The 23,054-nt window shown below is 42.9% G+C and overlaps 1 protein-coding gene across 1 annotated transcript in view; it reads left to right on the top strand.

The window, feature by feature from the left end:
* The window catches only part of PFDN1 (prefoldin subunit 1), a 29,416-nt gene extending 9,034 nt beyond the window's left edge, over positions 1–20,382 (top strand). The window contains exons 3-4 of the mRNA XM_083624514.1: positions 6,993–7,077; positions 20,122–20,382. Coding sequence (XP_083480640.1) covers positions 6,993–7,077; positions 20,122–20,205 — 169 coding nt within the window. The 3' untranslated portion in view covers positions 20,206–20,382. The remainder of the gene's footprint in view (positions 1–6,992; positions 7,078–20,121) is intronic.
* The last annotated feature ends 2,672 nt before the right edge of the window (positions 20,383–23,054 follow it).

Genomic DNA, 23,054 nt, shown 5'->3' with positions numbered 1-23,054 from the left:
TTCATCATTCCCCACCATGCACTGCTAGCTTTCTTTGTATAAATAGTATTGTTCTTGTCAATACTTTTTAGGGCTGGATGCCTAAAAACCTGTATTTTGGATGCATTATTTTATATAGATATTGGCTTGAATTTTTAAAAATTCACAGAAGGGAAGTTTCCTGTCTGCCTGTTTCTCTGCAGCCACATTTAACCCTCAAAAATTCTCTCTGTAGGGTTAGTGGATCCTTCTGAACAATGTGGGATTGGAAACTTCTGAGGGAGTGAGGAGTTGACAACAAATAGTTGGAGGTCTACCCGATTTAGGCTGATCTTTCCCTCTGCCTGCATTCCACCCCACATTGTCCAGGAACCACCTGTGACTTTCCAAAGAGATCTTTATGGTGGGTTGTAGTTGCAGTAGAGGCAGGAGTAAGAAATTTTATTACTGTGAACTTTCTCAAGTTTACTTAATCTAGGATTCAAGCCATTGTATACATGTATCAGCCTTCCCCAATCTTGTGCTCTCCAGATGTTTTGTGTTGCAGCTCAGTGGGCAGTGGGCAGGGATGTAGCCTAAAACATCCGAAGAGCACCAGTTTGGGAAAGATTGGTGCATATTGTGAAGAAGATGGTTTTAGATGAATCACCACCATGCATATTGTGATGGACAGCTGAGTCAGGCCAGAGTCTAATTCTAATTAATTCTTAGACTCTCTAAGTCTAATTAGAGAGTCTAATTCTCGTAGCCTCAGAATTCCACCAGAGTGCTGGGGCCTCTCCCTGATTGGCTACCAAGACAGCTAGCGGGAGGGGTGACGGCACTTTGAAGGGGGAATTAAAAGGTGTGGTTTCTGAGAGAGGATTCAGAGATTCTTTAAGAGAGTGCAGGAGGGAGTTGGGAGTTGGTTCTGGTCTGTGTGTTTAACATCCACTCGGAGGGAAATATCTACAGCTAGAGAAAGGAGTCTCTGAGCTTAGGCTGGAAAACAGTGTTTAGTGCAGGGGTCAGCAACCTTTTTCAGCCATGGGCCGGTCCACTGTCCCTCAGACCATGTGGTGGGCCGGACTATATTTTTTTGGGGGGGGGGGGAATGAACAAATTCCTATGCCCCACAAATAACCCAGAGATGCATTTTAAATAAAAGGACACATTCTACTCGTGTAAAAACACGCTGATACCCGGACCGTCTGCGGGCCGGATTGAGAAGGCGATTGGGCTGCATCCGGCTCCCGGGCCTTAGGTTGCATACCCCTGGTTTAGTGTCTTGGGAGAGTATTCAGACAGGAGTTAACTGGAGGGCTGAGTTGGAGCCAGGAGAAGTAGAAGCTGTGAGGAGGATACAGACTACTTGGGTCACACAGGAGGAGAGAGATCTTCTAGACAGAGAAGAAACCCAAGCCAGTTAAGAGGGGTGTGGTGATCCCCTGTGTCTGTTATACTGCTAGAAGTATTTCAAACTGTGATTGATAAAAGGTTGGAAAACTGACAGAAAGTACCACCTTGTTTAAGAACCAAAGTATTAAGCTGTAACACCCATGCAACAACTACGTTAAGAAACTGAAGTGAAATAACTTGAAATAAGCTAAGCATTTACCAACTAGTCTAGAAACCTGTAACACCAAACTGAAGAGTAATAACTGAAAATAAGCAACTGAAGTTTAAAAGAAGCTGTGTGTTTACTACCCTTTGTGAAGCTTGTAACATCCATTTTCATATAATCATTAATAAGTTAACTGTTTTCTGAAAGAACTTTTATCTCCTGACAAATCATTGGTTTTACCAACATTGTTTTGTATAATAAACCTTTCTTATTTGTTCAACTCATGCAAAAACACTAGATATCTTGTGTTGGTTATAGAGTATATGGGGTCTATGGAGGGGGGTTCGCATGTTCGCATCATTCTGGTGGCAGAGGGGGGATCAGCTGCACATATACAGTAATGTAGGTCAGATTGGCTATCAAGATATAGCCATCAAGGGGAACAGTCTTGTTGGTACATAAGAAGTGACTTAGGAGAGATTGACTTCAGGTGTAGCTTGCCATCTATATTTTCCATTGTTGTCTTGTAGACTTCTTCTTTGGCAATCACTTGTAGGTGAATAAGATTGTCTTCCATGAACACAGTCTTAACAGTGTGTTTGTAAATGACTGTGGAGGCCAATTCTGGATTCACATGTCCTTCCACAGTGGGGGCATAGGTTTCTGGGCCGGAGTTGATCATGGTGAGGGTTTGCCAAACGTGCCTTTCTCTTAGCACGTTTCTCCCTTTCGTCCTGAGTTTGACATCTTCAAAGTCCATGACACCTTTGGTAAAGGCTGTTCTCCATGTTTCACAAGCATACAGTAAAGTTGGTAGCACAATAGCTTTGTAAACAAGCATTTTGGTGTCCCTGTGAATGTCCTGGTCCTCAAACACTCTACACTTCAACCGAGAGAAAGCTGCACTCCCAGAGTTCAGGTGATGCTGGATTTCAGCATCTGTGTCAGCTATTGTGGAAAGATAACTGCCCAGATAAGAGAAGTGACTGACACTTTTCCAACGTTACACCATTGAGTTGGATTTGTAGTGCTGCAGAGGAGTTGTTTTGGGCTTGTTATAGAATTATAGTGACAGAAGGAACCTTGGAGGTCATTATTCCAATGCCTTCTCAATGCAGGATTCTTTTTCTAAAGTGAGGAAGGATGCACCTGCAGCATTCCTGACAGATGGCTTTTCAGTCTCTACTTCAATACAGCCAATGAAGGAAAGCCCACCACTTCCTGACGCAGTCTGGTTCATTGTTGATTATCTCTTAGTGTGAGGATTAGGGTTAGGGTTAAATTAAAACCTTCTTTCTTGCAACTTCCACCTACTGGTTCTAGTCCTGTCACTGAAACAGTGAAGAACATGCCTGCTCCATCTTCTGTGAGACAGCCCTTTAGATATTTTAAGACCATCATGTTCTTCTCTGGGCTAAACATACCCAGTTCTTTCAATCACATTGGATTGCATTAGCTAATCAAGCAGCCACATAGTTCTGCTGACTCATTCAACTTATGGTCAGTTAAAACACTTAGATCCTTTTCATATGCACAGTGAGCCCACAACTCAAATGTAATCTACTTATGCAATGATGACCTTAGGCACATGACTGCTATATAAATAAATAAATGGGGAAAACCCATTTAAGCACTTACTGGGCTCTGGGAAGGTTGTTTCAGGTCTCTGGAAGCATGCCAGGGTCCTTGTGTTACCTTCCCAGAGCCCAGTAAGCAAGGATGAGGGCAAAGTCTGCCCCAGAAAGGTAAGGATGGTTGTTCAGGGCAGGGGGTGGTTGCAGAGGTTTGTGGCTTTACATGATTTTGCCTTTGTGCATGGACCCCTGGAACTGAACCATTGTGCAAGTGGTTGGCCCACTGTATTGCTTCCAAGCCAGGTCTCTCACATCTCACACTTGTGCCTCTGATTCAGAATCAAACAGAAGCACAAAGGTCACTTCTGTTATCAACTGACAGGCCTTATGATTAACAGTGGAGGCCCTGTTAGTGGGCTGCCTTGCGTTGGATGAAAGGTACTGTTTTTTGCAACCTTGAAATCAACTAACTGCGAGGATATATGCTGGTGATTTAAGTTCTGCCTGCACAGAGACATTGGACTGTATTTGCCACCTCAGGGGTAATTGCAAAGCTTACAAGTTCAGCATCCAGAACAGCACCTTGGAGAGCTCCTAGTGATGCTGCCCTGTTGGGGTTTCTTCCCTCATCACAACATGGACAATTGTTGCCACCACAAGAACCTGGAACCACCCAAAGTTTCCAATCTTGTTTAAGGAGGAGTGCTTTTTAGTGTTATTCCTGGTTAATATTAGTATCCATCTAATATTCAACCCTTGTTAAAAATGAGATGATTTTTAAATATTATGCAATCAGTTGTGAAATGCAACAATCCTGCATCTCCCCAAAATATTTGCAGTTAAGAAAAATCGCCTATAGTTTAGCGATGAAGTATGGCCATTGCTGAGAATAACAGTTTGAAAGTTTGTTGTTGAATGTTCATACACAAAAACTATTGAGCAAGTTATGCAGAATGCTCATTGAGAAAAATATTTCAGCAAACACCTGTAAATAAAATGGAAAAAAGATTTGAGACGTGAGGTATCACTAGACATAAGGAAATGGTTATGGCAATTGTTTAACAAGCTATTAGTATAAATTTGAAAGGAAACTTTTATTAAAAAATATTAAATGTATAATTGCATCAAAGGGGAGCAAATAATATAATATGGAGTTTTAAGACAATTAATATTGATATGTATCATATTTTGGTCCTCTCCTAAAAGAACCTTTGGGGCAGCTATATTAAAAGAAAGTGAAACTGTAATTGGAGGTGAAATACTGGCATACCGATTAGTTACATTATTTGGTTATGGTAAAGATTTAGTTGTATTGGATGATAGAGAAATGGTATCTTTTAACAGCTATCTGCATAATGGTTTGTCATCATTGAAAATAAACGGAGTATGCCATTAGATCAGGCATAGGCAAACTCGGCCCTCCAGATGTTTTGGGACTACATCTCCCATCATCCCTAGCTAACAGGACCAGTGGGCAGGGATGATGGGAATTGTAGTCCCAAAACATCTGGAGGGCGAGTTTGCCTATGCCTGCATTAGATTATTGAACGTTAAGGGTTTGGGAGATAGTTAGGGTGAAGGAAGATAGACACCCCAATGGGAAAGGGCTGTAGCTGAATGGCGGAGGATCTGCCTTGTATGCAGAAGGTCCCAGGTCCAATTGCCACCATCTCCAGGTAACAATCATTGAGATCTGCTGCCCACCAGTATAGACCATACTGAACTAGATGGACATCATGTGAGACCTATTCCTCTTCAGTCATATTTTTATTGAAAGGTTTAGTGTTTTTATCATGCGCTGGTGTTACCAAGATACAAGAAAATGTTGAACTATACATATTATTAGAAACAAATGTAAATGTAAGAGTATTATGGATTGATTTCATACTAAATACTTTTAAATGCTAAATAAATTAACACATTTAATGAATTAACACATTACATAAATAAATGTAAAAATGGGAGGCAGGCGATGTGGGATTCACATGAGAAAAGAAAGGGGCTAGAGGCAAAGTCCTGCAAGGGAAGGGGATGTATGATCCTACAGGCCTTTGTTGCTCACGTAGCCACAGTTAGAAGATGTGTGCCAGCACAAGCCCTGGCATAGGCAACAAGCCTACGAAGGCTAAACTATACTTTTGTTTGGTGTTTGTTGCATGAAAGGATGCTGGAAACGAAGGTAGAAAGGAAGTGGAAGTCTTGATGCATTAATTCTGTTTTGATGCTGGGATGCATCTTGTTATAATGCAGCTTTAGTCTTGAATTTTCCAATTTTTTTTACATGTTCTGTAAAGTGTAAATTGAACCCCTTTATAAATGGATATTCATAAGGTTTGCCTTCCCCCTAATTCTGCCCTGGTAGTGTTTCAGAGCCAAACCCTTTCTTCCTTTGTCAATGCCATGTTATTTCAAGCACTTTCATAGAGGTGCTCCACAATATTTTTTAAGACATTGAACAATGGTATAAATCTACCCTCTAGTTAAGTGTCTAGCAATGCAAGAAGTCCCATTTGGAAGCTGTATGGTTATTTCTGTTTACTTAAGTAATATAATATGTTGGAGCTCTAGACCAGCCCTGCCCCCTGGCACGTTAATGGAAATATTAGATGTAAGGCAAATTACGTTCCATACCTTCAGAACAGGTATCTCCTGGAAAAAACCTGCCTGCCCCTATGCCTTTTACAAGAAGTTTAACAGGTGATATCCTCCCCTCATCACTGTGTCTTCATGCTGGGGAAAGCTTCAACTGGCAAATTTCTGCATGCCCCACTGCTGTAAAGGTAAAGGAGCAAGATCAGTGGGAAAAGGTGGCAACAGTAGAGGCAGGTATGCACCTGTCTGCTCAACTTTTCAGTGTCTGTGTATCAGTAGTAAACTGAGCAATAGTTCTCCTTTCTGGCAGGTCATATCACATTTCTAGGGTGTTGTACAACAAGGTTCCTAGGACAATCTTGTCCTAATCAGTTTATTACATAACTAATTTATGCATGACTGCTGATGTGCAGGTAATTTTGGACCCGGAAGAAGGTGGATTGGGGATGGGTGGGCTTATGCATGTTCCACTGACACGCATGGGGGCAAAGAATGCGGCCCCAGCACAAATAGGGGTGGTGGTGTCTCTAGTTTCAACTGTGTGAATGCGGTGGATGTCAGCCCACTGTTCTTGGCACTCTTGGTAAAATGGTGTTAAAATAAAAGCATTAAAATATGGAAAGCAGACATCACAATAAGACAACCCACAATAAAAGTAAAGTGTCATAAACCACCAAAATATGCAACAGCACCAGTACTAGAGAGCCAAAAATGATTCAATTGACTATTGGGGGGTTGTGGACTTTCTGTCATTGATCCTTTGGTTGAGATTCCTGCATTGCAGAAGGTTTGGCTAGATGACCCTTGGGTCCTTTCTAACGATACAATCCTGTGATTTTATGATTCTATGCTATCCCCAAGGTCTATCCCCAAGGAAAGAAGAAGAGAGGCAAATCTTGGGAGGTTACTATCGCCAGCATCAAGCCTGAAGGGTGTAGACTGTTGGGTACCCATGGTGAGGCTTGCATAATGCCTCTAATTATGAGGAAAATCTTGGAGGGAAAAATAGGGAGCGGTTGTTTTTCATGGTGTTACAAATGGCAAGGGAGGACTGGATGATCATCAGGGATTATGGAAAACGTAGTTCAGCAACATCTGGCAGTCCTGCTGTAGAGAATATCCAGAAGCCTTTTCCAGTAGAGGTTCATAAGACAAGCTGACTTTATGCTCTGAATGGAAGAGAAGCCTGTCAATGTAGAATTCAGTGTCCTTTTCATTAAGATTTTATTTGGTTATTTACAGCACCAACTCATGAATGCTGAATATACTGCCATATTCTTTTCTCTTTCTTTCACACTTTGTAGGTTTATCCTTCAGTCCAAAGGAGTAATTCATAGCCAACTCTTAGACAAACAAAAAATAGCGGAAGAGAAAATTAAGGAATTAGAGGTAAGTTTGGGGTTGGTAAAACGGCAGCTATTTATTGCATTTTTTATTTTCTGTTTTATACTGCCTTTTGTCCCAACGCAGACTTAACTTACACCTGCTTGCTTTATGCCAACAAGGATTGCTCCCTTATTGTCTCAACGGAAGTGATGCTAGAGGTTAACTGCACAGTGCTGTTTCTTCATCGCTTGTGAACTAATAATGTGAACCATGTTAATGTGTGTAATAAGTTATTGCTCACAATTGTATTTGAGGAACAAGAGGCTTGTGGTTTTCATTTATTAACCCCCTAATTGGTCACATGGAGATCACCAGCATCTCACTCTCAGTGGGCAAATTTGTAGTGCCTGCATATCCTCAAGCTGCAGCAGTCTAGGAGCAGGTACTGAAATGGGCAGAGATCTCATCCGCTGCAGAAAAGAATATGAAAAGGCAGACATGCTAAACACCCTTTTGATAACTTGTTGTAGGATTGTTTCAGCTTCGGAGCTTTCAGTCATACCCAAATCAGTGAGTTGTTCACCTTAACATTTCCTTGGCAAAAATATTGGCATGGCAAATATATTCTTGGTGTTCAGTATTTAAAAAAAAGGACTTGTAGTGAGAGAGAGCTTCTGGCAATTTCCTAGTCTTTGAACATCTATTTTTAGCTATTTTAATGGAAAGGAGGGAATAGATACGTTCAGGAACAACTGTGTTAATGATATGAAGCAAGCTAACATTTTAATAACATTTGGGGCTGAATGTCAGGTCTCATCAAATGAAGACAAAGTCTGCTTGACTCGGCAGCTAAGGACAGCCTTGGCGGCCAGTGCAGGTCAGATGCCCTAGAGGAAAAATGGCAGACATATTAGAGCTATATTTGTTCCTCTTTCAAAAATGCATTTGGAAATAACAGCTGTCATTTCTCCATGATGATGGCCACAGCCTCATTGCTAGAACAGTTGGCATTGGGGTTCAGGGTCAGCATTCTGAACAAAGTTTCCTCTTTTTTTGGCTGGTTTTATAGTTAGTTTTGTATAATGAGCCTTCAATACATTGTGGCTTCTGCTAAGCTTCTGTTTGTGGTAGGAAATGGTACTTGACTTTTTGAACTTCCAGAGAGCTTGCTGAGCTAAACAAAATTGTTGGACCTCTTCTTCAGTTGCAGCCTTGATAACCTTGAGGCAGCAGAGCTGGCTTATTCATCTGTGCTTTGAACCATATGATAGCCTATGAAGTATCTGTGCTGCAACAAGGTTAAATTTTGCCAGAAGCAGAGTGGACTTTAGGAGTGAATAGTTCAGGGAGGTATTAGCTAGATTTCGTTCGTACCACTTTTGCTAGTTACCTTCATTGCATACTCTCCAACTCTACCATTATTACAGTTGTCCTATATTTCGGTCTGGGTTGATGAAGCCTCATACTAGAGGCACAGTCTTCTGTCTTGATCCTCCTTGGCTGTGTGACAGAACCTCCCACATCATTCATGGGCTGATGAATTTGCAACAGTTTCAGAACCAGATGTGAAAAGTGTGTCTGCCATGTTTTCACAGCTAAAGTACTGTGGTGAACAGACCTAATGTGATAAAATGAGGGGAAAGTAGTGCCTTTAAGATTTTAAGAAACTGCATGTTTTGAAAATTGCATAATTGAGAAGGGGTTTTGTTTCATCCAGTTTTTTTGATGGTGAGAAGATGACCTCACTCACCTAACACAAGTGTTGAGAGCAGCCTTCCCCAACCTGGTGCCCTCTGGATATTTTGGACTATAGCTCTCTTCAGCCCAGCAAGGTTGGGGAAGGCTGGTTAAGGGGTGGTACTTCACAATTTGCTTTGGAGAGTAAATTGTATATTAATCGAGTGTCCAAAAACCATGTTTTTCTCTTTTTCTGAATAGCGCTCCTCATTGGTTAATATATGGGCTATATTTTTGAGCTAGACCACCAAGCATGTCTTGGAAGAAATATATTGTGCTATATTGTGGCATGCCCTAACAGCTTTTGTATTGCACACGTTCACTTTTTTGCCCCCTATAACAGCCACCTCTTTTGCTGTTGTAGGGAAACCTGAGCAACTGGGAAGTTCTCCTGCTCACATTTTTGAGATTTTTCAAAGACTTCCTGCTGCTGCAGTTTGGAGCTGCATCTCCAATTGGAATGGCTGCCTTCTAGTAGCAGTACAGAGGTTTGGGGAGGTGTCTGCATGCAGACTCCAAGACAGTGTTATCCGACTATATATTTCATACACATCTGGAAGCATGTTGTTGTGATATTTATCCTCCTATTAAAACTTTCTGCAAAGAAACATAGAGGCATTGGTCTTGTAGTTGTTCACGTAGAAGACAAAGATTATGGCTTAGCACGAACAAACAAGTGTGCTGATGCACAGTAAGAGAACAGTGGCTGCTTTCTCTCTCCCAGCTGAGACTGTGCCACCAGGAATAAAGCAATGGTCTGGTTCAGGGTTATGTCTGAACTCAGACTTGTGGTTTGTCTCACATCAAACAAACAGTGAGCTGCAACCAAGGCTTATTCTTGACTTACGACTTGTGATTTGCTTGGGGGAGACAAACCATGAGCTTGAGTTGGGCTGTAATGCTAAACCAAACAAAGGCTTAGCTTCCATAGCATGGTGGCAGCAGAAGTGTGGAAGAAACAAAGCTGCCACAATTTACTAATTGCACCAGCATGCTTGCATGTTCACACTAAGTCATAGTTGGCTTGGCACTACAGAATTAATACATCTTGTCCAATATTGTCCACTTCAACTGGCAGCAGCTGTCTGAGATCTTGGGTCAGACATCTTTCAAGGTCCCACTGCCTGAGGTATTTTGCCACTGAAACGAAGCCTGGAACCTTCACCATATACGAATATGGCTGACCTATGGCCCTTTTCTCAGAACTGCTTGCAGCTGTGGGAAGCATTTTCCCTGCTGATGATGTGGGCCTCTCCCACAGCTTTGACAATATTGAATATTCTTGATACCATATTGGCCTGAATATAAGCCGCACCTTTAAAATTCAAGGGGAGAAAAGAAAAAAAGACAATGCCCGAATATAAGCCACTCCCTTCACATTCCGCAGGCACTCACACCTGTTCCGTTTTACTGTATGTCTGTTTCAGCAGTGATATTGTAAAAGCCAGTTTTTGTAAGGTTGTGAATTTAAGCCGCACTTCAACTTTTCATGGTTGGAATTTGGAAAACAAGGTGTGGTTTATATTTGGGCCAATACAGTCAGTGTGCATGAGGGGAGGTGGGGAGAGATCTATTTTGGAAGCATCCTAAAGTGATAACAGCCCACTTTTTTTGCTTAAAAATGCTAGGAGAAACTATTTCAGGAAAGAATAATTTGATTTCATTGTGGTACATGATAGTGCTTAGTGTTTCAGTGTGGCATTTGAGAAAAAGCAAGTTTTCTGATGCTGTCAAGACATGGAAAACACCCATTTCTCCTTAGTGGAGGAAGTGATTATGGCTGTGTGTTTTCACTGTTAGTACTTGATAATCCTTCTCTCCCCCTTACTATTCTCAGCCTGCTTAGTTGTTGGGCGTTGTCAGACGAAGTGGCTAAAAATAACAAATAAGGGGGAGGCTGCTATAAGGTGGATTTCTCTACTACTGCGACTTGCTGTATTTATATTTACCATATGAAGGGGGAGGCTGGCCAGTGGGAGAGAGAAGGCCTGTTTGGCATTCCTGATAAATGGGATATACTGTCCCAGCCTATGGGGGCCATCTCTTGGTAGGTTTTAGAGAGCTTGTGATCTAAAGTGGGTTCTTCCTTAACAAATAAGTGCAGAGTTTCATCTCATTATTCAGTTGTTAAATTTAGATATACTGCTTAAACTTAATCATTCATTTTAGAAAGGCATCTAGTTTTGGCAAAAGGCTTCAAGTAGCAGGGAACTCTCCACAATTCTGCTTGATATCTTCATATTTTTTTTACCTTCTCCCTGTTACCGTGATGACTAATATTTTACTGCTTGGCAAGTAGAAGATCCTGTCGTCTCTTCAACAACCCCCTCCCCCATTCAAAATGCTTTAAGGAAACTGTTTGTACGGTGAGGTCTATTCTAATCACTCCACCAGACCTGCTGAAGTTGCAAATTAACAGAAGCTGTGCAGGACATGGGTGAGCCTGTGATACCCTGCTGTCCCAGTATTCTGACAGATAATTTTCTCCATAGTGGTGGGAAGCAATGAATGCACGGCTGCTGGAGCAGGGACAGATTGCTTGGCTCCAGCTGCAAAGGGGAGTAGTGTGGGAGAGTTTTAGCGGAGTGCCCAGGTGTGCTGCTTACCTGGCTTCCCAGTGCTGGGGTCATGGCAGGTTACTGACAGGAGGGAAGGTGAGGCGATGGAGAGGTTGGTGCCAACACCTCCCTGCTGCCTCATCTCTTCCTCTTGGAAACTGCCCATGACCGCAGTGGTGGGAAGCCGCCCTGCCCCACCAGCCGCTACTGGAGGAGAGGTTGCAAGGTGAATGGGCATGTGCCATGGGGCAGAGCTTGCCAAGGGCCACGGGATTTAGATATACCTTCAAAATGATAATAGCTCTATGGCTGAGAGTGGGTTATAAGGAAACTCTCTGCTCTGAATACAAATACATTGCCCAATCAGGTTTCTCTCACCTGCATATGGTTTTTTAAGCCACCTTTTGTATGTACAGAGGCTACAGTGTCATTCTAAAATACTTTCTGAACCTGTTTTTATTTTGGTCTGTCACTCTTTTCTACTGTAATTTTCTTGAGTATATGAATACGTTAAATTGAAAATAATGTATGCACATTTTAGCGTGTTACTTTCAAAATCGGTGATTTAAAAGATTGTTCTCAATCACCTTTGTCTCAACATACTGTTTTTGGAAAATAAAATTTATCTTTGTGAGATTTCCATCCTTTTGTAAGTTTCCAGTGGAGAAGGCTTTAAAAACAAGCGAACTCCCATACAGCCAAGTAAAACTGACTCTTCCCAAAGTCCCGCCATAGCAAAACACCCCTCTCCCCCTGTTTCTTTCCACCAGTATTTTAATCTGGGTTGTCTAATGTTGACACAGCTGCACAATCATGATAACATTCCTAATGAGTGATGGGAGTTTTCTGATTTCTTGATTTTCTGCCCTCTGCTTTTCCAACTTTGTTCTGTTCTGAGCACTTTAGAAGGGATGTCCCTCAGGTCAGTGCCTCTTCTTTCCCATCTGCAAAGTGTATCTCAGCTTGCTGACAGTTGGAAATATATATGCTGTTTAGGCCAAGGCCACATCAAAGATTTTTGCTCTTTAAATAAATCAGTATTTTGGCACTTTTGCACCCTTCTTCCCCTGCCCCACCAAATCTGCATTGCTGCTTCTTGGTTTTCAAAATTCAGACATTTTGAGCAGAATGTTTCTGGGTTGTCCTAAGTGCCTTCCACTCAAAATGCATGTTTGAAATGCAGAAGTACTCCCAAGTATCTGTGTCCTTGTTGATGATTAGGCTGTCTTGAGCATAGGTTTTGGAATTTGTGCTGAAATCACTTTGCACCTAAACCTGGTCTCCATGTATTGGATCAGGATTGCCAGTAAATAGAGGATTTATTATCCACTTTTTACCCACCTTGTATAGTGGGTTTTAGAGATGGTGTCTTATGCATTGTGCTGCCTGACTTCAGAGCAGTGAGATAGTAACTCATCTGATATCTCCACTTGGGACAGTTACATCTGTGATTTTTCTACAGAGCCTCACTTGCTAGTCATATATCTCGCCCTCAAGGTCTTTTAACATTGCTCTAGGCCATACTTTGACAGTCATTGCACGAGTAATCTCTACTCACAGAATTAATTTCATTTGCATTTATCTCAAGTATGATGACCCACCCTACACATTCCTTGCTGTTCCTTCCTCACTTTGGTTTGCTATGCAAAACCAGAATAATAGATTTTTTTGCCTCTTCTGGGAGGAGCAGGACATGTTTAAACAGACTAGTGTGTGGCATTGCTGAGAAGAGAGCTGACAAAGCTTTGACTCATCCTAGCTAAACACACCTTAGTGTTCAGGTATGTGGCTGTGATGTCACAACTTCCTGCCTGGCCCACACCCCTCCTTTTTACACACCTTTCACTTCGCTTGCAGCTAAATGTTAATAGATGGAACGAGCCCTTCCTTGTCTATTGTACATAACTGTCGGGCACATAAAAGTGTTTGCCAGGAAGGCTGGGCTCTTTATTGACCCATAGTTGATACCTTGCTTTCAGATATGTGAAAAATGTAAGAAAGACTTAGAGCAAACAGTGCAAAAGCAGAGTCTTCAGCAGAAGAAAGGTTTCCTTCAGAAATGGTTTCTAATAGCACGCAGCTTTGAGTTTACACCTGTCAGTCTGTAAAAGTTGAGAAGACACTCACTAGTGTCACCAAGAGACAAAAAACCAAGATAAGGCTATGCATGTGAACAAGTGGGACTTAACTATCCAGATAATAAAGATGTGAAAGGGGGGAAATGGCTTAGTTGCTTCATTTTAATGCTTCATTTCCTTTTCCTTTTAATAAGTAATTTGGAATTAGTTCATTTGTTTTGGTTTTCCCATCCATTTTGATGAGACATTCATCCATTCTTCTGCTGCCTGCATCCTTTGTGTTTTCCATCAAACGGCGTATTTTCTGGTGTTCTGCTGCCAACCATCCATGCACCAGTCCTACCATATTTCAGACAGATGGGCAAAGCATGCCCATTTTATAGACAAGTTGATTTTTTTATACACTACATTACATTTTTTACATTAATTTCACTGGGAGACCCAGCTGTATTCCAGCTTGTCACTTGTCTGCCTAAAATTCTCAAAGGCATTTTTCCAGAATTTGTGATACGCAGAGATGCAATAATTTTCTTCATTTGCCACATTGGGAATGGTCAGCAGGATTCAACAAGGATCATAAACAAAATTTCACAAGCTGTCTATACAGCTTGAACCCTCATGAATTGTATCTGATTTTTTAAAAAGCTGCTGCTGTTTTATTTATGCCCCACCCATCTGGCTGGGTTTCCCCAGCTACTCTTGATGGCTTCCAAAACATATAAAAACATCAAACATTTAAAACTTCCTGATACAGGGCTGCCTTCAGGTGTCTTCTGAAAGTTGCATAGTTACTTGTTGCATTGTTATTTATCTCCTTGACATCTGATTGGGAGGGTGTTCCATAGGCCAAGGCCTGACACTGCCAAGAAGGTCCTCTGCCTGGTTCCCTTTAGCTTTGCTTCTCACAGTGAGTGAACTGCCAGAAGGCTCTTGGAGCTGGACCTGTTTCTGGGCTGAGCAATGGGGGTGGAGATGCTCCTTCAGGTATACTGGGCTGAGGCTGTTTAGGGCTTTAAAGGTCAGCACCAAAACATTGAATTGTGCTCAGAAATGTATTGGAGCCAATGTAGATCCTTTAGCACCGGTGTTATATGGTCTCAGCCATGGATAGGCAAACTAAGGCCCAGGGGCGGGATCCGGCCCAATCACCTTCTAAATCCAGCCCGCGGATGGTCCGGGAATCAGCATGTTTTTACATGAGTAGAATGTGTGTTTTTATATTAAAATGCATCTCTGGGTTATTTGTGGGGCATAGGAATTCGTTCTTCTTTTTTCAAAATATAGTCCGGCCCCACACAAGGTTTGAGGGACAGTGGACCGGCCCCATGCTGAAAACGTTTGCTGACCCCTGGTGTTGGCAGTCATTCCCAGACAACGGTCTAGCTGCTGCATTCTGGATTAGTTGTAGTTTCTGAGTCACCTTCAAAGATAGCCCCACATGGAACTCATTGCAGTAGTCCCGGGGGGGGGGGGGATAACCAGTAGTAGTGACACGTGTGGTAGTAGTAGTAGTAGTAGTAATAATAATAATAATAATAATAATAATAATAATAATAATAATTTATTTATACCCTACCCATCTGGCTGGGTTTCCCCAGCCACTCTGGGTGGCTACCAAGAGAATTAATGAATAATAATAATAATAATAATAATAATAATAATAATAATAATAAAAAGCAATAAAACATCAGACATTAAAACAGGGTTTTAAACAGGGCTGCCTTCAGATGTCTTCTAAAAGTCAGATAGTTGTTTATTTCCTTGACATCTGGTGGGAGGGCATTCCACAGGGCGGGCGCCACTACCGAGAAGGCCCTCTGCCTGGTTCCCTGTAACCCACTTCTCGCAGGGAGGGAACCACCAGAAGACCCTCGGAGCTGGACCTCAGTGCACTGCTGATCTTTATCTGGCACCCAACTGGGGTTGACAATCTGATTTCTTTCTGTTTATATTCCACTGTCCATGACAAGAGGGTGTTCAAAGCTGTGCTAGACTTCTGGGTCAGGTTACATGTTGTACTCACTTGCCAGACACGCACAGCAGCCGCCTGTGTTGCAAGTAGGGAAATACAGTCCACCTTGTAAGGATTCTGGCACCTCAGCAGTCTTTGGCAATTCACTGCACTGCAAAAGATACGTAAGCATGCTGTGTGGGTTTCTATGTCCACCTTTAACCGGGTATTACTAGTTGCCTGTGATTTTCAGTCACTGAGGTTGGGCCTTCCAGTGAACTGTATGTACCTGTTAACAGCAGGTGGACTGGTCTTGTCCTCTTTGCTCCTGGTGGTGGTGTACAATTTGTTTTCCATTTTTATTTGGTTTGTGCTCTGTTGCATCCAGTGTTTTTATTTGAATGGATTTTCAATGCTCCAGTGAAATTACTAGACAAATGAGTAACTTGATAGTATCTGTCTATCTTAAGTTGCTTATTTATATGCCTTGTAACACAGACAACTTGGCCAGAGTCTGGAATATGAGGAAATCTAGTTGGATTCATCTCTGATTTATTTTGAACTGATGGTGCTCAAATTTTGGAGACCTTGCCCTGTCCTGGATGCAGCTTTTCTTTAGAGAGGTACATGAAACAAGCTGGGCATGTTGGATTGAGTAACTTTGGAAGGAGAGGAATGGGCATGTGGACGATTGCTATAGATGGGTGACAGAAGATAGGTATGATTCTTTGGCCTTAAATAGAGGAGTTCTGTGAATGGTATATATATTAAATCTGGATGTGTAACAGCATATCTGTTTGCCCTTAGATGAGTTTACAGGGTCACTTACTTCCTTTGAGTTCAGTTAGATTAGTTTAAGAGACAAAGCCTTCAAGACTTTTCACTTGCTTGCTTGTTCTCTGCATTGAAAATCTTTTGATATAAAAGCAGATTGTAAATTTTCTAAATACATAAGATAAACTTCACGGATCATAGGATAGTTAAAAATATTTGACTTCATTGACCTCAGATGGTTAAATCTTTCCATTCAGCTGAGAACTATGTGGGCAATTTTAAGCATTCCAGTGATGGCGGCAGCTCCAGAAACTCAGTAGAACCATAGTAACTTCACATTGCTCCTGTCTGACACCTCCCTGTGGGACAGGAGCTTTCCCCCCCCCCTTGGGGCTGGAGAGAGGAGTACTCTCCAGAGAAGCGAGAGTGCCTTGCTGTGTCTCGAGATATGATTATCACTTTCCCTAAGAGTGTTCACACACAGTGTCAAAAGAATGTAAAAAATGAGAAGTGTTAACTTTAGAGATTCATAAACTCCAGGCCAGACATTTTTTTGAGACTGTGTCACAAGACACTTGACATCAGGGGTTTTAATTCAAGGCAATTGTATCATACCCAGGGATTCCAAGCCTTCGTGAATGAAGGCATCTGATTATGAGCATCTAACAGGCTGACACTTCAGAATGTGATGCCAGTGCTTGAGAAGAGCATCTTCAGAAAAGGAAGCTGACCTTGCCATTTAGCTCTGTAGATGCAGGGATGCTGATCTATCTGTCCCCTTTGGTCCAGACATAGCAGCATTCTGCTGCTGCTGCTTGGAGCCTGTGACTGAAACTGGCTAGTCTGTTCAGATTGCCAGCTCTGTAAGGATAGCAAACTTCACAAACCAGCGTTCTCCAATATGTTGCCCTTCAGAGGTTTCAGCTTCCATCAGCCTTCGTTAGCATGGGCTGCCAAAAACTGGGAAGTTAGTTTTAGGGAATAAATGGAACACATTTCTTACAGTGTCTTAACATCTAATCCTCAGAGATATTGCGGCAAAAGCTTCAATCAGACGGATTGGCCATGAGCCAATGTAGCACTTAACTGCCAAGGTTGTAATAATTTGATTCACATTTGCAATAGCCCTATGAACAACTCAATGCTGCATCCTATACCTGAGCCAGAATCAGGAGTTCAGCTAGCCACCCACCTACCTATTCCAACATATAGTAAGTAGCTGTATAATCTCTCTTCTATGCAAGGCAGATGCTGATCAGGAAATTGTATGCTTAGTTTTCATAAGTCAGTCATTGTGGAGTCTGACTCACGGGTTCCTGTGTGGTTGTGGAATTCCTGCAGGGTGACTGTTGCCTTGATCTCTTTTCTGGATACCTGTTTGAATGGCAGCTATTTACAGATTTTGCTAGAAAAATTGCTTTGAAGATATGCTGGAAGCCAAAAGCCAGGTGGGTGGGTGGCTAACAGCAGGTTGCTCGATTAAGGGCCTGCACAAGTTGTGAGCCTATCGGGGGCTCTTGGCTGGGACATCTTCAGTTTGGTCAAAAGTTGTGCAGGGCTGACTCAGCCATAGACCATTAAGGTCTTGGCAGAGAATGTGGGAGAGTCAGCAGTGGCCGAACCAGGCAAGCGGCTTTTTCTTCCGCCAGTGTGCTGGAGGTTGAGAAATCCATTCTGGATGGTTAGATGGTGGTTACACTGGAAATTCTGCTACCTTTTTGCAATTGATTTGATTTCTCAGAGGACAAAGAGCAGCCAGACATTCCCACTGTATTGATTCATTAGAGAGAAATATTTGTCAGACTTGGAATGATTAGCTCCCCATGCACAGCTGCTAGGTGAACTTGCTTTCTCAAGCAGGCTCTCTGTGTGGCATTAATATAGATCACTGTCCTTCTGATAAGTATGTTGAGCCAGAATGTTGTACACTTACTTCTCAAAAATCAATTTTTTTCTTTGTTCTCATGGATGATGATTGCCATTTGAAAAGCTTTGTTCATGAGAGTTAAGAGGTTTCCTACTTTCCCACTTCCTACACTTCTGGTGCCTTCTGCATTATTATTGTTGTTGTTGTTGATTATTATTATTTTGTATACTGCCCTGTACCTGCATGGTACAGGTTTGTAAACTTTTTATTCTTGCTGCCATGTGGTCAGGTGGAAACAAATAGTATAAAGCTAGAAAGTGTTTTCTTCTTTGCAGTGATGGCCCATTTTTGTCCTGAGATCCGGCACTGGAGCTGGTGATCATACCAGACTCTCGAAGGAAGCTGGCAGCTGGGGCACCTAACTGGCCCAAGCCTTCAGAGCCACTAGAGAGAGAACTGACATAGGTTGAATCCCACCTGGGGAATCTGGATGGGAATGATGATGCGGCCATTCCAGCATTCCTTGGCGTATATGAGCCCTTTTCTGGGTGGTGTGCCTGCTGGGGAAATGGCTTCACTTTTTGTTGGAAAGTTATTAACAATGACTGTGGGGACAAGTGTACTAGTTCCACCCATGAAAAGGGAATCGTTCTACATGTGCACTGCTTTCTCTTATCCATGTATGAGTCTAACCTCCACCCACCCACCCACCCACCCCATTCCCACTAGGCCTTCTATCTTGCTGGGAAGTCAACATACCTTTCTGGTCTTTGGGCTTTTTGAGAGAAACGGCAGGCAAACAAGAGAGTAGAGTTGGCAAAACACCATGGTGGGACCTCATCTTTGAAATGCCCTCCCTAGAGAGGCTTGCTTGGCATCAACTCATTTATCTTTCCAGCACCAGGTGAAGACTTTTTAAAGTGCGCATGCCTTTTGCTTATTTTGATATTGCATCCTCTTGCTGCTTTGAGTTTTGTGGCTGCAGTTGTAAGGGCTTGCGATGGGGGTGAGCGGTGGTCCTACCTGCCTTAGCCAGCACCCCTTGCACTCTTGCTGGCAGGGCAGAAATGAGGGTGGAAGAGAGTTCTGGGGTTCCTCTGGTTTTCCCCCAGGATTGTTTGTTTTTTAAATAAAAGAACACTTTCCCTTCATTTGGAAAGCAATAAGAAGGAATTAAAGGGGCTTAAGCTCCGTTCTTTTCTTGTCACCCCTCTTTCCCGCCCCAAGTACTCCTGCTGTATGACACAGTCTGCATCAGAGCACCCACAGTGGTGAGTCAGTGCTGGCTGTGCTAGCACAGAAGTTTGCAGTGATGCGTATAGATCTGTGCAAACCATCTACCTTGTCCCCAGTTCCCAGAGCAGAAATATTTGGTGGATGTTTCAACCAGGCCCTTTTAAAACTCATTTGTAATACCTCGTTAAGGATGTTTTAGTCAGGGTTTCCTGACAAAGGTATTGAAAATCATTCAGCTTAGAAACATGGTCATTTACTATGTGTTCAGCCTGTGTCTTCAATTAAATAAAACATTGGATTGAAAATTATATTGCTCTTTTGTCTTGAGTAAAACTCATATTGAAAACTAGATATCAGAGGTTTGTCTGCCTAGAGGAATGGCTGACATACTTTTGCAAGCAACATTCCTCTGTTTTGGGTTGTGCTGGCATTTGCCTCTTTCCTGGCTTAAAAACAAGGTATTCCTCATCTGCCATTAGTTAGGTGCCCATGAGTACCTGCAAAGAGGAGGAGGGAGCCTAAAGCTAGGCTTGCACCCTGCTGTCTGGAGCAAGGGGGGCATGAGGGCAGAGCAGTACAGCCCTCCTTTCCTTTGCCAGGAAGAGGAAGCGGTGAAACCTCATCTCTAGGCAGAGCAATAGCCCTTGTGTCTAGTAGCCATTATCCGTCTTGTCTAAGGAGAATACCTTTATCCTCCACAATTTTGTCTAACCCTCTTTTAAAGACATCTAAATTTCTCTAACCTTTTCAGTATGGTTCTTTTTAGGGGTGCTGTTCAATCAGTGCTAGCCTCAGTTTGATAGTTGGCCCACTGATGTTGATGGACATGAGTAGCTAAGGTTCAGGTCTACTCTGAGTGGAACTTGATGGAATACAACTCTTTGCTGTTGCTTTTGTGCCTTTCAGCAGAGAAAGTCGTACCTGGAGCGGAGTGTGAAGGAAGCTGAAGATAACATCCGGGAAATGCTGATGGCTAGAAGAGCACACTGAGGGTTTCAGCCCCACCACTGCCTGCGCCTTACCTTTGGACTGAACAGTTGGAAGCCAAGCATGTTTGAAACCTTGCAATATAGAACTACCTGTTGAAGACACAAGGAGCTTGAGTTATGTCATGTCAAACCCGCCCTGTATTTTGGTGTACCAGTAAATCCTTTCTGTGTTATATAATGTGGCTGCCCGACCTGTCCTGGGTTCTCTGTTAACATGGACATTTTTCAGACGCCTCTTCTGTTGTCCCGCATCTGCATTATTCTAGTTTCAACTTCCCACAAATTTTTCTGTTGAAAACTGAGCTGTAGTTCAAGAATAGGGCCTGGTCAGCCTTGGTCTCTTCTGCACCATCAGCCATAAGCATGAGGGCTTTGCGGAAAGGAACTGTTGTTTTGTTTGTGCTCCTGAATGCCATGCTTATGCCAGTCAATCTGGGATTAACCTAATTCTGGTTACACCGGGGGGGGGGGGGAGGGATTGTGGGGAGATAGAAGCAGAACTCCTGTTCAGAGTGCTAGGATTCTTTCTTTCCGCTTGCCTCCCCCTGTAGAAAAAGGTGTGCAGGGCAGTTAATGTCTAGGGACCAGGAACACTATGAAAAGCAGTACATGAGAACTGGGGGAACTGGATGTGCACTGACTGGATTTTGGCTTTCAACAGTATCGTGTTTTGGTGTGGCAAAGTGGGGGATGGATTCCACAGTCAAGGCAGATTAGGATGGTGGGAGTGGTTCATAGTTGGCATGGCGCAGTCGGAGTGCCCTTTCAGTGGGCAAACAAGCAGCTTGTTGCTGTGAAAGACGCCCATAAACCGTTGCCAAAAATATACGACGACTCTGTAACATTTGCAGCCCTTAAAGGGGAGGATGTCATGCTGCTGCCACCTTGTGGCTGATATCTGTACCATGAAGCCTGCTTCCCCCATTTTATCCTCGCAACAACTTGGGTAGATTAGGCGGAGAGACCCAGAGAAATGCTGCCTCCTAGCTGTCCTAATCTGAAACAGCTCATGTTTTATCCATGTTGACAGTGCCCCATTGAAAATGCCCCTGCTCCAAACTTGAATTAACACAGAAGAGACCAGTTGAGGACAGTATTTCTCCATCTGTAAATGGCAGGGACACTGAGCCCTCACTTCTGGGGAGATGGGAAGATTGTGCTCAAGTTTCACTTTAAGTAGACCTGTTGAACTTAACTGGCCCAACTTAGTCACACTAATTAATTTCAGTGGGTCCGCTCTGAGTAATAGGTATAGCAGTTACAATCTTCTCTCTCTCTCTCTCTCTCTCTCTCTCTCTCTCTCTCTCTCTCTCACACACACACACACACACACACACACTGCTTATCAGGCTGTATTCAGAGTTCAAATTGGATTATGCTAAATCTAGTCTGTTCTGGGAAGAAACCAAGTTATAGTCAGAACCTGAAAAATACTCCAAGCTCAAGGTGAGCCCATAATTGTCCTTCACCCAATGCTTCTCTACAGCCCTCCAGAAGGTATGAATAGCAGTATTAAGCCCTGAGTAGAATCGATTTTAAACAAAAGGTTGGGCTGAGGGGGAAAGGGGAGGGGTCTGTTGGCACACCGTTGTGTGTTGGGAAGAGCTACAGTAATCTGGATCCCTTTCGGTCTCCCTGCTGGGGTTCAGGTTCTTGAGTCCAGCTGCCTTTTGCTTACTTCTCTGCAGGAACTAGAATTTCTCTAGTTACAGGCTGCTGCTAACAGATCACTAAACAGAAATATTGTCTGTGTAGAGACATCTGATGCTGCCATCTTCTGGTATAAACCCAGTTTTAATCCAGTTAATAGATTCTGGCTGTACTTACCAAGTCTAGGCAAGGTAAACACTGACAATCCTATTCAGACAACCCTCTAGCCTGTACCAGCTGGTCCCGTCCAAACATGGTTGGACTACAACTCCCATCATCCCTGACCACTGGTTCTGCTAGCTAGGGATGATGAGAGTTTTAGTTCAAGAACATCTTTGGACCCAGAAGAGGGTGGCATGGGAGTGTTGTGGGCGTAATGACACACTCCACTGACAGAATGACCCGGAACCAAACCCCCGTGCAAAATGGGGATGGCCTTTGTGTATAATACTTGACATAGCAGAAGTGGAAAATAATTTAAATTATTCTTCTGCAATATCTGAATTATCTGTCATTAAATTCTTCTGCAATATCTGAATTCCAAAGAGTCCTCTACAGTGCCATCTGTGCCCTTCCTTGAGGCTTGTAGCCAACAGGTGATAACAGAAGCTCCTGGCCTTCAACACTTTGGGTAGAGAAGCTTGCTGGAGGCACTGGTGGAACAGGACTGGCTCCATCCGTTGGCTCACACAGGGGAACACCTGGAAGTGCATTACTGAGCATCAGGCCTTGGTAATGAGATATTAGTGTACGCAGAAGGCATGAACCAGATGTTGTCAACCCTTCTTGGTGCTCCAAACAGGTTCTGGGAACACTTGTGTAAATTTTTTTTTAAAAAATCCTATCCTTGTTCCTCTTTCTGCGATCAAATGTAGCACAATGCTTCTGAGGAATTTTCATTTCAAAAGAGGCTAGTAAAAGCTGAAGTGTTGTGCTCCTGTTCATGATTGGGCCGGAGCGGGAGAACGAACGGAGAGCCTGCTGAATCCCTGGCAATGGTGCCATGGGAGTTTTTCCTTGCTTCTGATACCAGTTGGTGTTGGATTGCCATCTCAGAGATTGCTAGCTCCCTCTGGTGGCAGCTATCTGTTAGCAGCACTTTTGTTGCATCTCTGTTGGCTAGTTAGTACTTAAAACTCTCCTTAGCTCCTCATTCTCTAGATGTCCAGCCAACATCTACACCTTCTGAAATATTGACTG

This window comes from Podarcis filfolensis (genome assembly GCF_964270895.1).
Source record: "Podarcis filfolensis genome assembly, chromosome: 7".
Lineage (NCBI taxonomy): Eukaryota > Metazoa > Chordata > Lepidosauria > Squamata > Lacertidae > Podarcis > Podarcis filfolensis.
The sequence above is the reverse complement of the archived record's forward strand: the minus strand, read 5'-3'. Positions and strand labels throughout refer to the sequence as shown.